At 45.3% G+C, this 15335-nt stretch overlaps 1 protein-coding gene across 2 annotated transcripts in view; it reads right to left on the bottom strand.

Moving 5' to 3' along the window:
- SIK3 (SIK family kinase 3) overlaps positions 1 to 15335 on the bottom strand; it is a 245690-nt gene that overhangs the window by 17334 nt on the left and 213021 nt on the right. Inside the window, exons 7-15 of one of the 2 annotated variants that reach the window (XM_065881599.1) lie at positions 13078 to 13196; positions 12424 to 12534; positions 12033 to 12176; positions 11522 to 11599; positions 11302 to 11411; positions 9780 to 9933; positions 9355 to 9510; positions 6099 to 6169; positions 3730 to 3873 (exon numbers count right to left, since the gene is read on the bottom strand). In XM_065881599.1, the coding sequence (XP_065737671.1) occupies positions 3730 to 3873; positions 6099 to 6169; positions 9355 to 9510; positions 9780 to 9933; positions 11302 to 11411; positions 11522 to 11599; positions 12033 to 12176; positions 12424 to 12534; positions 13078 to 13196 (1087 nt within the window). The remainder of the gene's footprint in view (positions 1 to 3729; positions 3874 to 6098; positions 6170 to 9354; positions 9511 to 9779; positions 9934 to 11301; positions 11412 to 11521; positions 11600 to 12032; positions 12177 to 12423; positions 12535 to 13077; positions 13197 to 15335) is intronic. The other variant, XM_065881600.1, reaches the window with a different exon arrangement.

The raw sequence follows: 15335 nt of genomic DNA, 5'->3' as shown, positions 1-15335 counted from the left end.
CTAGGGACACTGCTCCAGATGAACACAAAGCTTGCCGGCTGCACGTGCAGCCCTGCACATTACGCCACTTGCACGTCATCTCCAGAGGCCAGTCGTTTCCCTAGCCTGCTTCCCTTTAGAGGCATCCAAGTGACCATCGTCCATTTCCACTTACCTTGAGTTGGCTTAACATCCAAGCCCGGTAAGGTCCTGGGATCAAATACATCCGGTTCTTACAAATACACTGGGTCAGAGAGAAGAGCTTCACAGTATCCCTCAGGCCCAGCTGTATAGGAACTCTTGCTCTTATAATCATGTCTCTATCTAGTGCCTTTAGAAACCTAGAGCAAACCTACCCGTCTGACCCGAAGTTTTCCCTGAACAGCATTCTCCGTACGACGGACCAGAGGGAGACTACAGTCAACTGTGGGGTCAAAGGTCTGGCCTGGAATTCACAGGTTTTGTGCTAGAAAACGGAGGGTGCAGGTTGAAGTGGCGAAAATGGGGACTTGTGATCCCCAGATGGAGACAGCCCATTCTTAAGGAATGTGGGCCTCAAGATCCTGCACGTACCTGGTCAACGCAAATAAGGTTACCTGCCGTGAAAGTTAACTTCTCAGAGCAGTGGCACCCTCCCAACATGCTAATGAAAGAGGAATCTTGTGGATAACCTTCAAAATGACCCACTGCTCAATCAGAACACAGCCAGTGTCTTACGGAAAGAAAGAACAAGCTATCGATAAGGAATGCCTAGGACAGCATCAGAGTTAGAAGCTACCACCTGTACTTGTTACCTAATCAGAAAGAGATGTTTATGGGTTGAGGTAAGCAGATAAAAGGCTGCCAAGGCAGCATTCCAGCAGCTGATGGAAAGGATCAGGATTTCATGTCGAGGGCAGAGGTGACATCACACTGAGCCGTGGGTGAAATGATGTACCACCTTGCCAGTCACTCATTCTGGACTGAAGCAGAACCAAGGCTAAGGAAGAGGGTTAACAAGCGAGTTCAAACGCGGCAGACAGGGAGGGACTAGGAGGGTCTGGTGACTGTGCAGAGGGGTCAAGAGGGTTCTGGCAGCAGGTGAAAGCCCTTTACCCTCTCTTCTCTAACGATGGCTCCTGTTTCAGACTCTACCTGAAGCCGAACAGGAGGGAGCTGACGAAACGAACACGAACATGTATCTGGTTCAGCAACACAAAAGACAAATGGTTTTGGCAGACGCACTCCAGAAACAGTGATCGTGAGAACCGCTCTCAGGAGTATTTCCTCGATACTTCTTATTTCTGCTTCTACTTCAGGTGTTTGGAGCCAAAGCAAGCAAATACTATTGTCTCCTAAAATTCGATTCTTACACTTGCAGTATATTCTGATAATGGACACATTTCTGATTCATTCAGAAAGTCATGTTCTTCAAGGAGTTAATATGGTCTGTCTGCACAAAACACATCCTCTCCCCTCAGAGCAATACTCCCAGGTCCGGGTATTTCATGGCTTTTCCAGAAGATCAGGTTGTGAACAGACTGACACCCCCGGCAGCCCAGCACCGTAGACTGAGTGGAACAGCTCTGACGCAGCTGCTCATTCTGGAAGCACTGACAGTATCAACTGTGTTTTATTTGTATTAGCAATCATGTTCAAACTCAGGACAGCCTCATGTGAGGCTGATATTCCCACTACACTCTTCACACAGGGACTTGGCACCCCACCTAGATAAAATCCATCTGTGTCAGTTGTTTTTTTTTGTTGTTGTTAATTACACTTAAATTTTTTTTTTTAATTTTAACTTACATACTTCCCACATTGAGAAGGTCAGTCAGACCCATCTTCTGTCTCCATGTTGGACTTCATCTATGATACCCCAGAAGAATAGATAATATGTGCTGTTCTTGAGTCATTTCTTCCAGCAAATGAAAGGAATTCAGTAATCTATTCAGGCTACCCATTTCCAGTGTTTTATAGCCTGGGAAAGTTTCTCTTTTCCCCTGAAGACTTACTTCAGCCTCTTGTGTTGCCATGTTTTTACAACCCCATCGAGACACGCTGAGGTTGCATAAATGCCCCACCGTACACAATCTGTCACTCATAAAACATTCATTCCAATTCGAACTGGCTTGACCATAGGAAACCCTCTACCAGGAGTGTTCACACAAAAACAGGCAGCAGACAGATTTCCAGCAGGCAAGGCCTTGACAATGACTAGGCAGGGCAGAGACCACACAAATGGAGCCGTGGGCCAATGTGGTCTTTCTTTAGTAACAGGTGTAAACAGGATACCAGGTCTGATAAAGGCAGACTAGGGAGATGCGCTGAGCTTCATGCTTCCCCCATAAGAACACATCCTGAGGAGCACCTGAATCAAACAACGATTAAACCCAAAGGCCTGAAACTAAACAACAGACCCTGACATAGGATGAAAAGTTAAGTGTGGGGCTATAAAGGAGGGGAAGATAGAAACAGGGAGAAACAAAGTAATAAAGGGTCTATTAGGTAACAGTGTAGAGCTCAGTTATTGAGAAATCACAGAAAATGTGTGGAGTGGAAAATGCAGCTAATAATCACTCGAAGTACTCTTGATGCAGTATTGGAACAGTGTAGGCCCTGAGAGATTCTCCTTAGAAAAATACTGTCTTTCTGTGCCATCAGAGTTTTATTTGAGAAATGTCATTTCTACTAATAAAGCATGTTCACTGCATTATTCATGGTCATTTATAAAAGCTTATCTTCCTCCTTTCTAAGTTCCAACGTGGCACTAATGAAGTCTCAGTCTGCTCAGAGGTCACCTGTCTCTGCTGATTACCTCTGATGCCCAGTGGGTAACTAGACACAATAAAAGCACTGTCAAGACTGCCAGCGTGAGCCTGTTGCAAGATTGAATAACAACACATTTATAAACTTAATCTCCTTGGAATCTGCTTTCCAACCTTCCCAAGTAAGACTGCTTTTCGCTGTCCTCCCAAAAAGATTGAAGGAAAATAAGCTCTAGCAACTGGTGGTGGCTTTCAAAGTGTGGCCTTTGAGCTTGGGGACAGCTTCAGGATGGACTAAAGGTTAAGATTTTCAGTCATCGAGGTGTTCCCAGAAGATAACCATCTTCTTAAGCCAGCACAGTGCCATTCCCCTCTGTTCCAAGGCTTACTTGAACTCAATTTTGTGAAGTTTTCTTGGCACGAAAGGTTACACTTGTTTTTATTTCTTTAAGACAACGAATTATAAATGTATCAGAGACCTACTGAAAGATCTTGCCGTCAGAATATTGCAAGGATGACTTTTCAAGCACAACACTCAAGAGGATGCAGTATCTCTGCTCTACCACTCACAAAGGAATGTATCTTCCCCCATACCTAAGCTCCTTGTTCAGCGGTCACGTGATAAGAAGTGCTCATTCTTTTGATGGCGATGGGTTATTAAAGGTCAAGCCTACTGATGTGGCTACAAATCCTTCTATTTCCAGTTGGCCTTCTAAGAGCTTCACCCACTTTCAGGTTTCAAGTTCAGTTTCATCTATAAGTCAACATCTAGAATCACGAGAATCACCTGCAGGCACTAAGCACGCCTACGAGGTAATGGGAAAGAAATGGGAAAGAAGCGCCTCATATTGCCCTGGGCACTGCTTAGTTAAGGAGTTGAGAAGATGTAAGTTCAGGATGCTGTTTAAGGCCACGATGCTAGTCGCCATGTCTGTAAGACTAGCCAGAAGGGTGCCTGTCCAACGAGCCTCAAGGAGCTCCCACAGCTCACGTGGCTACTCACCGATGCTGATCAGGTACCAGGTGAGGGGGCCAGACCCGGGAACGGAAAGGCTGCTGTCCTAGCTGCCGCTGTAGGTCCGGTGGGATCTCAGCTGTAGGGTTGGTCATGGCCAGTGTATGTCTTTTGGACCTATTTGCCAAGTACCTGCAACAAGCAGGAGCACATTTCATAGTAAAAAAGACAGACAGGAATATTCCTCAGCAAGAAGCATCAGAAGTTAATCCAAAGCACTCAGAATGAAACAGTGCCAGAGCTCAAAAAGGGCTTGATGGCCAACAGATCCCTGACTGGATGAAAGTGAAACATGTTCCAAAAGGCCAACAAAAGTTGGCTTACCACTGAAGTGGCTGAATTTTGGACCTAAGAGTAGCCATTAAGAGAAGAGAGAAAACAGATGTAGCTCACAAAGTGGGATCAATTTCCCTTACTTCATTCCATTCAGGAAAAGAATTTATTTTCTACTTGTTAGTTTCATTCCTCTTTTCTCTCCAAATTTCTAAACTACAAGTCAGAGGAAATGAGCCCTAAGGATTGTTCCTAGAGATGAGCCAAGAGAGATATTCAGAAGGGCTTCGCATGTGTCTCTTGACGCCACTGGCCCCGAGGGTTGGAGACTGACCTCGCTGCAAGTCACAGAAAACAGATCTTTCCATGTGGGGCTAAGCGAGTTCCAACACCACCCCTTCCCTCATGCCCCGTGACTGTAACTCCATCATCAGAGAAGAAAAACTGATGTTGTCCCCAGGGAACCAACATTCTCTAAAGGATGAAGAAATGAAACCACATGAAATGTTTAGAATTGTTTTTTAGGGGAAAAAAAGGCAAGGCAAGAAAACAGAAGTTTCAAAAGCTCAAGAGTGGACAAGCTGATGACTTTTCTTCTGAAGATCTTTCAGAACCACCACTAATACCATTAATAAGGTATCAGTCCCCCTTGGTCTGACTGATGACTCCCTCCACCGCTGATGCTCTTATTGGGCATGAATAAAAGAAGCATTATTCCTTCCATTACCTCAAAACGGATGGGCACTTTACCCTTTAAATGTTGGTCTAAGGAAGAAAGAAGGAGCTGAAGGAAGTAAAGCGCAAGACAAAGAAGATAAAATGAAATACTGCTGTCTAATTAAAGTAGGAAGGCAGTAAGTTTCCTAATTTCTCTTCATGACACCAGCAGCACCCACGTACAACTTTACACACCCTGTGATTGGCAAACTATAGAAACCAGAGCATCAAGAGAAAAACAAAGTCAACACGATTCCTCTATCGGCTATGCTGTAGAAGAAGCTGGCCCACCAGCCAACACCCCTGTTCTTCACTGTTCTTCCCACACGGGACCAGACTCTTTTTGAACAGCAGCTCTCACACAAAGCTACTGGGGGTAGAGAAAGAATACTGGCCAGCAACCGTCCGGGTCTTATAAAGTGGTCTTGTTTCATTCTTAACTACTTTGCCCATTCCAGCTAAAAAACAGTTAACAGACCAGAGAGTAATTAGCGGTATGCAGACTTGCCAGAGGGTAAGCCATTAGTGGTTTAATATCCATTTGATAAAAACACCCGAAGTTTCCCCAAGAGCCCATGAAAACCATTTTTTTCAACTTCCCTCAAGGGAAAAAAACATATAATCTTGAAGAACACCTGTATTTCTGGGAAAATACATGCTGGATTCTGGTCAAACCCCCCTCCCCGGAAAATAAGAAAGTCAGCTCTCACAAGGGGGCGTGCACGGAGCTGAGGACCATGGCTAATGGAACTGAGGCCAAATGAACAGTACAGCATGCCTGATGGTCACTGCCGTTTTCTGTGAATTAGGCATCTCTGCAAACAATGGATATTTGCATCTGTCCCTGGCCCGCATCCCATATTCTTTTTTCAACATCTCTTTGTTGATACAAGGGGATGGAAGAAACACACAGCAAACAGTACAAGAGGTATTCATTCTCCTGGAAAGGAAGAGTCCATGCCAGCGGTCCATGGCCAGACTAGCTAGGATCACTGTCATCCCAAATCTCCAATTCCTTTTCAGTAACAGTTCTTGGCAGGTAGGAGCAGGCTTTGTGCCTTGTGAATACTATCAGAGTCGCAATATGAAGGCAGGGGGCAAGGAAGGAAGGAGGGAGGAGAGAAAAAGTTCTTATGGTTATTGCTGTCACTTAGGGGACTTCCAATGGTGCTTACAGAAATGAAATTTTCTGGGTAGTCTTCTGTTACTTCCATGTGGGGAGGAACATGCCATCTGGCTTGAGCAAAGAGACCACACAAATGTTGAAGCTGCACTGCACCACCTCCTTGGGCAGAGGTGACCTTTCGTTGGTTGCAGGGGGAGCCTGCCCAAGGACGTTCTGCAAGCACTGCCAGATGCCACATTACCTCTGCACAGCTTCCTGATCTGGCTCCCCATCCGAGCTCTCCTCGTCCACAGGGGTAACTGCTGGCACTGCCTGAAGAGAGACAGGAAGGAAAAGCTCAAGGTGGCGCTTCTTCTGCAGTAGCTCTTATTCTAGACCCTGGGCTTGGGGCAGGCCTCTCTGTCACTTTTTTTTAATCTGCAAAGCTTTTCTAGGATCCCTGGGTTACACAGAACTTTCATATACCTTTCCATTGTTCCATTTTTACCTCGCTCGGTTGATTTTAATTTGAATTTCTTCCTCTGATTCATCTTCCTTCGTTCATTTATTCATCCAACAAATAGCTGAATGCCCACTATGTTCCAGGACAAAATGTGAATTAATAAAGGTCTTGCCCTTGTTTTACAGTCTAGTGGAGGATAGAGATAGGCAAACGGACAAGTACAAAACAGCAGGACCCAGTCATGGGTGCTTGGGAATTGAGGAAGGCATTCTGGAGGACACGGCCCCAAACCTGAGACCTGAAGGATGAGCAGGAGTTAGCCCAGCAAAGAGGGGAAGGGGGTCGCAAGCGTCTGAGGTTTCCAGGCCAAGAGAAAAGAGAAGGCCTGCGGGTGTCTGAGGACCTGAAAATGTAGGAGAAGCTTGTTTACCTGGAATGTCCAGGAACTGACCTGTTGTTTCATATTAATGTTATTTCCAGACTTTAGATATCCTTTACTCCAGAAAAGCATACTGGTTTTTTAAAAGCACACTTTAGTACATAACATAAAGTTGTGTAATTACAATTCAATGCTTTAAAATCGCCGTTACGCACCAAAACATGTAAGTGAAATGAGGACCGCCACGATGCATGCATTACTGTGACTCTTCCCGTCTGCCTGTGGACTGGAATGCTGTATATCCTGGATAGCTACTCACAGCCTGTGGCTCACATAATCACCATGCCTCAGGCACCAGAGCAAAAACCATACCTCAGTTATTACAAAAGAGCATTTTTTTAACGGACAATAATTATAAAACGAAACAAACTTTTGGAATAGTTCCATTGTCTGTATGCTCCCTTACTACAGTTCTACAAGGCTGGAGTGAACAGGGTTAGGCAGGAAGTGGCTACAGACGAGGCAGGAGAGGAACACTGTGGCCAGTTATAAATGGCCTTGAATACCACATTAAGAAGTTTATCTTGAGAAAAGGCAGTGGTGAATCACTAAAGATTTTAAGCAGGGACATGATGTTACAAGACTTAAATTTTAGAAAGCTGGCTTGCTTTAGTTGCAGCATGAAAATGGCTGGTGATGAGGATTAGAAGACAAGCCGGAACAAGGAAGCCGGTTAGGAGGCCACTGTGCTAATCCAAGCAAAGGAGGACAGTGGCTTGAGTTAGAGAAAGGGCAGTGGAGATGGAAAGAAGTAAGACACTTACTTCACAGGCCCTGGGTAACTGATTTGACATGGGGAATAAGGGAGAGGGAAGAAGTAAAGATAATACCCACATTCCTAGCTTGTCTAACCAGGAGAGTGGCGGTGCCATTCACTGTTACCCAGCAGGAGAAACAGGTTTCACACAGTCAGGATAAGTTCATTTGAGGACACGCTGAATTAAAATGGTAAGTACTTGTTGAATGACCAACTAGATTCCTGCAGTCAGTAGTCATGTATACAGAAGTATAGAACTCAGAAGAGCATTCTGGGCTGGAGAATCACTGAGTAACTGAAATTAGAGAAGTGGACAAGATCACTCAGAGAGAGCATGTAAAATGAGATGGAAACAGGGCCTCCGATAAAACTCTGGGTTTCACCTACTTCAAGGAAAAAGAAGAAAGGGAACCTGAAAAGGAGGCAGGTGCAAAACAAAAAACAAGGAGAATGGGGTAAAAGAAGACAATATTTCAAGGGGAAAAATGGTCAGCAGTGACTATTACAGTTGGGAGGTCCAAAAAGATAAAGATTAAAAATGTCCAGTGGACTTACCAACAAAAGCTTGTTAGCGACCTTGGCAAAAACAGTTACAACGGACAGAGTAAGTCACCGCAGCTCCCATAAAGCTGTCCCTGATCCTTCATAACCTACATTGAACTTGCCCTTCTCTGAGTGCCTCTGCCACCTACAAGTCCATGGTCTTCACTCTGGTACTTAATCACATATGGCCCTTTACTGTTATTCCAAAACTTCACATATGTGGATCTTACTGTCCCATATTATAAGCTGAGTGAGGCCAGGAACCGTGAATATAAATTCTTTCCTTTTCCCGACAGCAGTGTTACTGAAAGTGTGGCCCGTGGACCCGTGCCAGTCCACAGACTGTTTCGTTACCAATCCAAAATAAGGTGGGTAAAGAAATAGTGAGATTTACAAACCTTTACAGCAACTTAACGGAGTAATTTTTCTCTGTTGAATCAAATAAAATTTAGCCTTGCAGTTCATATATTTAAAAAGTTTTACTTCTCTAATAATTCACTTTCATTTTATTTTACAAAGGTATTTATCCCTGATGGATGGATTGAAGGGGAAAAAAGGTCCTCAACTAGTAAGAAGCACTGCCCTAAAGCACCCAGTAAGGGCTATGGATATAATTAGCACCCAATCTTAAGGTGGCATGAGACTAAATGAATGAATAAATGAATGAAGGAATGAATGAATGAATTTGCCTATGACAGGAAAATAATCAGAAATAAACAGAACCCAGCGGAAGAAGAGAATCTTTGAATGTGACCATCATATATAAAAAAATTGGGATTGAAAGATACCAGCTGTCAGGTTTGAGCTTGTGAAAGCCAAATAATCAAGTGATTCAGGTTGTACCAAAAGTGTGAGGTAGTGTTAATCAAAGGAGGAAGGGTTGGTGAGAATGTAATTTTGGAAACCAGTCTAAAAAGCAATTAAGTCCAGAGAAAACTGTTAGCTTCCGCTGCCCTCTGGCAGGGAAACGTTACCTGCAGGAAGGCCAGGTCTGAGGCTAATGCTCCCCCCTGCCCACCCGCCCTCGAAGCGCAGGGCTGCAGCTGCCCTTTATGCAAGTATCTATAAGTAGCCCCCTGAGGATGAGGCCTCCAGAAGCAGGCTGCAGTGTGGAAATTATTTGGTTAAGTGAAGAAGTTAACCAAAAATTAACTCTGGAAAATTCTACCAGCCTGAAGAAAATGGGAATGACACTGAGCATCACACATTGAGGGAAAGAGGAAATTCAGACATTTAGGTTGGAGGAGACTCTGGGTTCTACAACCTCTTTATCAAAGCCTCTGAGAAAGCAAGTTGGGCTTCATGCTGCAACTCACTGGTGTCATGGTGACAAGAGGGGAGGGTCCCCGTGGCCGCTTCAGCAGCTGCTGGGCATGCAGTTGGATGTTGGCGCCTCCATCTGATGCCCTCCGGCCAAGGGGGCCCATTCCGTTCAGCAGCTGCAGGGTGGGTGGCTGTAACAGGGACTGCTCCTGTCAGGAGTAGAATGGGAAGGGACAGATTGGTGAGGTGGGGGGAAAGGAGGAGAGAAAACAGCGGCACTCTAATCTACTGAAACTAAGGGATCCTACGATGATGACGTAGACTAGAGAAATCTTCCCCCTCACCCGAGCTGCTTTGCAAGAGAAATCATCCTTCCCTATAAGGACACCCTTAAATCCTGGGGACAGTCCCTTAAAGTCTCTCAAAGGAAGCTCAGAGGTGCATCTTTAGGGGCCAGCCCTCTCCCATTTCCGGGTACCTTGTACTCCAGCTGCCCAGCTGGCTGCAGATTTTGCATGGGCAACAGGTTGTGCATGAAGTTCATGTTAGGGGCCACCTGCAGGAACGGAGCCTGTGGGTTGACTCCAGGAAAGCCAGGCAGCAGCTTCTGCAGATCTTCCATAACCTCCGTGCTGATGGGAAACAGGATGACACAGAAGTTCAGTTACAATTCTCACTCACAACCTATATCCCCAAAGTGATAAAACTGCTAAGTTCAGCACAATTTATTTTGTTTTATTTTTCTACTTCCCTCCTAAATTTGTATTTCCCTCTATGATCCCAGAGCGAGTGGAGGTGTGTAGAGGCTAGCGTGTGGAACCTGGCGCTCTGCCATTTTACTATCTGGGCCCGGGGATCGCCATTCTTCACGGACCACTCATGTAAAACCAACAGCTCTGAGCCAAGAGGAAACGCTGGCCCCAGTCCAGTTCAGGTTTCCAAGGCCTGGAGGTGAATGGCAAGTTTCTGGAGGAGGACACAGGCCATCCACTAAAACAATGGCTGCCCGAAGTGGCAACTGATTCACCAGGGAAAGAATGCAATCGGTGCCGTCAGTACTGATGGGCAGATAAGCGTGGATCTGTCGAGCCCCAACGGTGGGGTTTACCGCACACTTTAAAATAAGAGCTCTTTCCACTAACAGCGTGACACGGGACTCCACCCCTTTGCAGCTGACGCGGTCTCTGGAGCCAGAATGTTCCCCTATTGCCTGTTTGATCGTAGGCTGAGAATGAGAAACGTGAAGCAAGCAAACCAGCAGGCAGGGGAGGCTTTTCTGGAAACTGAGAACTCCGAGAAAAAAGAACCCTAGCTTTGCCCCTAGCTGAGCTCTCGAGAGAGCCCTGGCCACACCCTTTTCTTCCCTCCTCTGTACAAGAAATAGCCAGAGAAGAGGGGTGGCTGTTTCAGCCGTGAGAATCTCCAAGTGCAGAACAAAACCGGGAGAGCTGGTCTTCAGTCCACTTCCCCAGCGTGAGGGCAGCAGGGGACACACTGAAGGACTGTTATGGGGAAACACTTGGGGAAACTGGTACTTATTTGGCGTGTTTTTGGATTTTTGTCCACTTAATTTTTAACATATACAATTTATATCATACTATTTGTCCTCACTTCTTAGATGAGTCTTGCATTAGAATATATGGCAAACAACATCTCTAAAGGCTGTCAAACTCGGATGAATTTTCAGGGGTACCTTTACGTGGCTTAGATCAGAAGACCTTAATCTTTGTGGGAAAAGACATGCTATGCTCTTCACCAAAGTACTGTGATTACCTGCCACGATGGTGGCTTTCAGCCCACCATCCACGAGGGACAGCTCTGTGACTTTTAGTCAAATCCAGTCTCATCTACCAGGGACCCTGAACTGAGTTAAAAACATGTCTTGGCCACTGGATTAGATCTCATCTGGGAGATACAGTGAAGTAGGGAAAACGTGCCACGGTAGGAACTCAGAGTCAGTGGGAATTCTCTGCCCGGGTGTTAATCGGGCAGATACTCACCGTGGGTCGGCCACGCCCACGGTGTGCCTCCTCATCGACAAATAGCGGACCAGCGCTTCAGGGGAAGGCTCTTCACCCTCATCACTGTCCAAGTTCACCGTCCCATCCGGCTGAGGAGGAGAGAAACACAATCAAATTAGAAATAAGAAGTAAGGAAAGGCAGCAAGGCTGTGGGCAAGAAAGCAGCTTCAGCTGACAGCTATCAGAGGATGCTACTTGCCTCCACAATTTGATTCTCCGGGTTGATGAGCTGCACCTGGGGAACGCTGATGTTCATAGTGGTACCAGCCTGCTCCGCCTGGAAAGCAGTACGCACACATACACACGTTCCTTCAGTACCAGAGGGAAATAATGATAGGCTTGCAAAGCATTCTTGAGTGCTAAACTCTATGTTTCTACCTCTGAGTCTCTGGTTCATCTGCCCTTAGAAGCTACCAGGAAGCCTTCTTTAGAGAGGACAGTCTCTCTCAATGATTTGCTGTTTCTTTAAAAAAAAAAAAAAAATTCAACTATTGTTGTCCCTCCCAAGTACTGGGCTACTCTTCCATCCTCTCTGTCAAAGAAAGGTTCAGTTCTTTGCTTGACCTCTGACAAAGCAAGAGATGACAGCCGGGAGGGGACAGAGGTACGGAAGAATAGGAACTCTCGTGACCTAGAGTTAGTGAGCGATGGCTAACCAACCCCCCTCCATGTTACTTGTCCTGAATCTGGTCACTGGAGTTATTGCCCACCTGGATGTTGACTGGTGCTTGAAAGGCCATGGCTCGGGGCATGCTAGGAGGTAGTCCGACACGCAGAGTTTTGTGTCTCTTATGCCGATCACACAGCAGGCTGTAGATTGCACTATAGTGATCATAGGCATCTGATCTTAATGACTACCAAGAGAAAAGGGGAAAGAGCAAAAAACCTGGGTGATATGGCATGTCAATGACCAAAACCCTTTTAATAGTAACATTAGAAGACCAAAGCACCTTCTTTCCAAGGCCCAGAGACAGGGGCAGAGGAAGAAGAACGGGAGGAAAACAAAAAGATCCAAGTTCCCAGGAAGGAGGAATAATAGAAAAGGCAGGACAGAGGGAGCAGAGCGACACCCCACCTTGTCCTCCACTCATTTACAGATACCTGTAGTGTCCGCTCTTTGTCCAGTCCCATGTCCTCCATGGCTAAGAGGACATCCTCATTTAGGGGGTCCATCTGTCTTTCTTCCTTCAGCTGCTGGCATTCAGCTATTAACTGTAACAAAAAAAGGCAAGCTATCTAACTCCCAATTAACCATGTCAAGATGGCATATCATATATAATGAACAAGCTGTTCCATGCTGCCTGGCTTGGGATATTTTTGGCCTCAGACAAAGCCTGAGCAAGAAAGCCCTGGGTACTCAACTAGGAGCAGATAAGATCGTTAAGGCCACTCTTTTCCTGAGCTCCTTGGGGTAGCCGGGATGGCTATAGTGGTTCAAGTAAAGGAATGCTACAGGAGCCACTGGACTGAGCACACTAAGAGGAGGGAAACAACCCCGTGGGAGGAGGCTGGACTGCCCCAAGAGCCGGGAAGGGACTCTGATTTGGGGACAAGCAGCAGGGAACTGGTATCACTGTTCTCCAACAACTCAGCTGGTTTAAGATTCCTTCTCGCTGTCTTCACTTACTTGAGGATTACACAACAAGTCTGTACCCAGGCCCGCCTTTTCAGGTCCTGGCCTGATTACAATCTCATGTAGAAGAGACTGCAGTAGCCCTAAGAGGAGTTCCCTGGGGCGAGTGGTACCCAGCTCACCCTGTCAAAGCTGGGATCAGCGTCCCCTAGCTTCATCCACTTGTGCTTGCAGATCTGCTCCATGGAGAGGCGCTTGTTGGGGTCTAACACCAGCATGTGGCGGATCAAGTGCTCACATTCTGCAACAGACACAGAGCCTGCGTCAAGGTCGGTGAGGGAAGCACCGCTGGGGCTGAGGAACCAGAGGCAAGGTGAGCAGGCGGCTTTTCAAGCTCCTGACTTCTAATATGTTTCTCTTGCTTTGTGATCCTTACCTATGTCCTTGCTTACTCCAGGAGAGACTGGGCAAAGGCAGAAAGAGGTGGAGGAGAGAGAAATTCAAGTCTGGTAGTCTGGTTACTTAATACCTTCACTAACAGTCAGATCAGAAAAAATCTGGGGATAGTCCCTGGATTTCATTTATTTATATTATGTACGACCTTATTTAAGGCAATTAATGAAGAGTTTTGAATGTCCTTCTGAAGAGATTCAGTTATCTTACAAGGTCCTCAAAATAGTTCCTCCCTCCTCTATTCACTCCTACGTGCATAGTAAGGCTTTCAGCTTAGGGTCCAAAGCGCTCATCAAAACTCAAGGAATTAGATGTTCTGATGGTTCCAGGTGTGGGGAGAAAGGCACAGGCAAAGAAATGCCTCCCTACCACACACTGGGTCTCTGTTGGCCTTACTGATCATCTTCTCTGCGTTGTTTAAACATTCGCGGGTGTGTACAACTGGGCTCTGAGCTAAAGAGATTCAGATCAAGAGACATCTCTCTCGGGGAGCTCATGCTACAGAACATATTGCAAAAAGAATGACGGTTTCGAAATCAAGACGCCTATATTCTGATTTCAAAACCACCCTCTTATTTCTAAGCTTTCTCATCTGTAAATTGGGGGTTTTGAGGATGAAGGTGGTGATGATGATGATAGAAACAGCAGTATTAAGATACTCTTCTGAGCACTTTACACAATTATTTTTATCTCATTCAATCCTCACAGCAATCCTAGGAGGAAGGAACTATCATTCTCATTTCGGAGATGGTAAAAATTAGGTGCAGGGAAGTCAAGAAGCTTGTCGAAGGCCACATAATAGGTCAGATTTCAAACCAGACAGTCTCTTTGGTTGGTGCTCTGATCCACACCCTATCTCACCCAGAACCCGCAAAACAAAGTCCAAAGTCCTTTGACCTCCCTGAGCTCCAGCACACGGGCCTTCTTTCTAGACTGTGTGCGTGCTTCACTCACCCCCTCCAACAGCATTTACACGCGCTGTTTTCCTCAGTTGGGGCGGCCGCTCCCGAACCCTCACTTGGCTGGTTCCTTGTCATTTGGGAAAGGGCTTAAATGTCACTTTCTGAGAAAGATCTTCCCTGGCCGCCTCATCCTCCTCAAGTAGGCTTCCAGTCGCTCTCTATTACATCACACTGATTTTCTTCACACTAATGACTTCTTTGTGAAATCACCTTGTTTACTGCTTATCGTCTAACTCCTCCCCCTGCCCAGGTAAGGTCCACGTCTTTCTTATTGCTGTTTCCAGCACCAAACCTGCAATGCCAAAGATGATTATTACACCTAACAGGAGCTGAACAAACAGCTGCTGAATACGTGAATAAATAAATATTTATTGAAACTCTAGTCAAACAAGATTGTACTTGTGGAAATGCTTTTTAAAACTATAAAATTCTCTATAAGATACAAAACTGTCTGTTTCTGTTTTACTCCAGCTGTCCTGAAAATAAAACTGGCCAGTGATAATAACAATAATAAATTAAAGAGAATTTAATAAGTTAAAAGACTTTTCATATACAAGGCACTGTGCTTACCAACTCTATTTCATTTAATCTTCACAACAACCCTATGTTAGATACTGTTTTCAGCCCCATTTATAAAAGAAGAAACAATTAACGTAACCAACCATTGCAACCTAAAGGGCCGAGCTAGGAGTTGAGAGCTACGCTCTTGCATATTTTCACGTGGATACAAATCATCTGGTATGTTTTTCCAGAGTAAGTTCAACTCTGAAACCCCACAATTTCTGCACCATTTGGCAAACACCATTCTATATCACCATCGTGAAAGGAATACGAAGAGTAAGACAAATTACTCTTAATTTTTAATTTATTCTAACTTTAAACGAAAATAGAACAAAGCAATATATCCCTACATCAAACTGATATTACAGGAATCATCAATTTGTTCTTGCTTTATGATCAAAAGTATATTCAAATGCAGTGTGGATCTCAAAGGCTGTAGTTCCTATATCCCTATAAAATAAACG

This window comes from Phocoena phocoena, chromosome 8 (genome assembly GCF_963924675.1).
Source record: "Phocoena phocoena chromosome 8, mPhoPho1.1, whole genome shotgun sequence".
Lineage (NCBI taxonomy): Eukaryota > Metazoa > Chordata > Mammalia > Artiodactyla > Phocoenidae > Phocoena > Phocoena phocoena.
The sequence above is the reverse complement of the archived record's forward strand: the minus strand, read 5'-3'. Positions and strand labels throughout refer to the sequence as shown.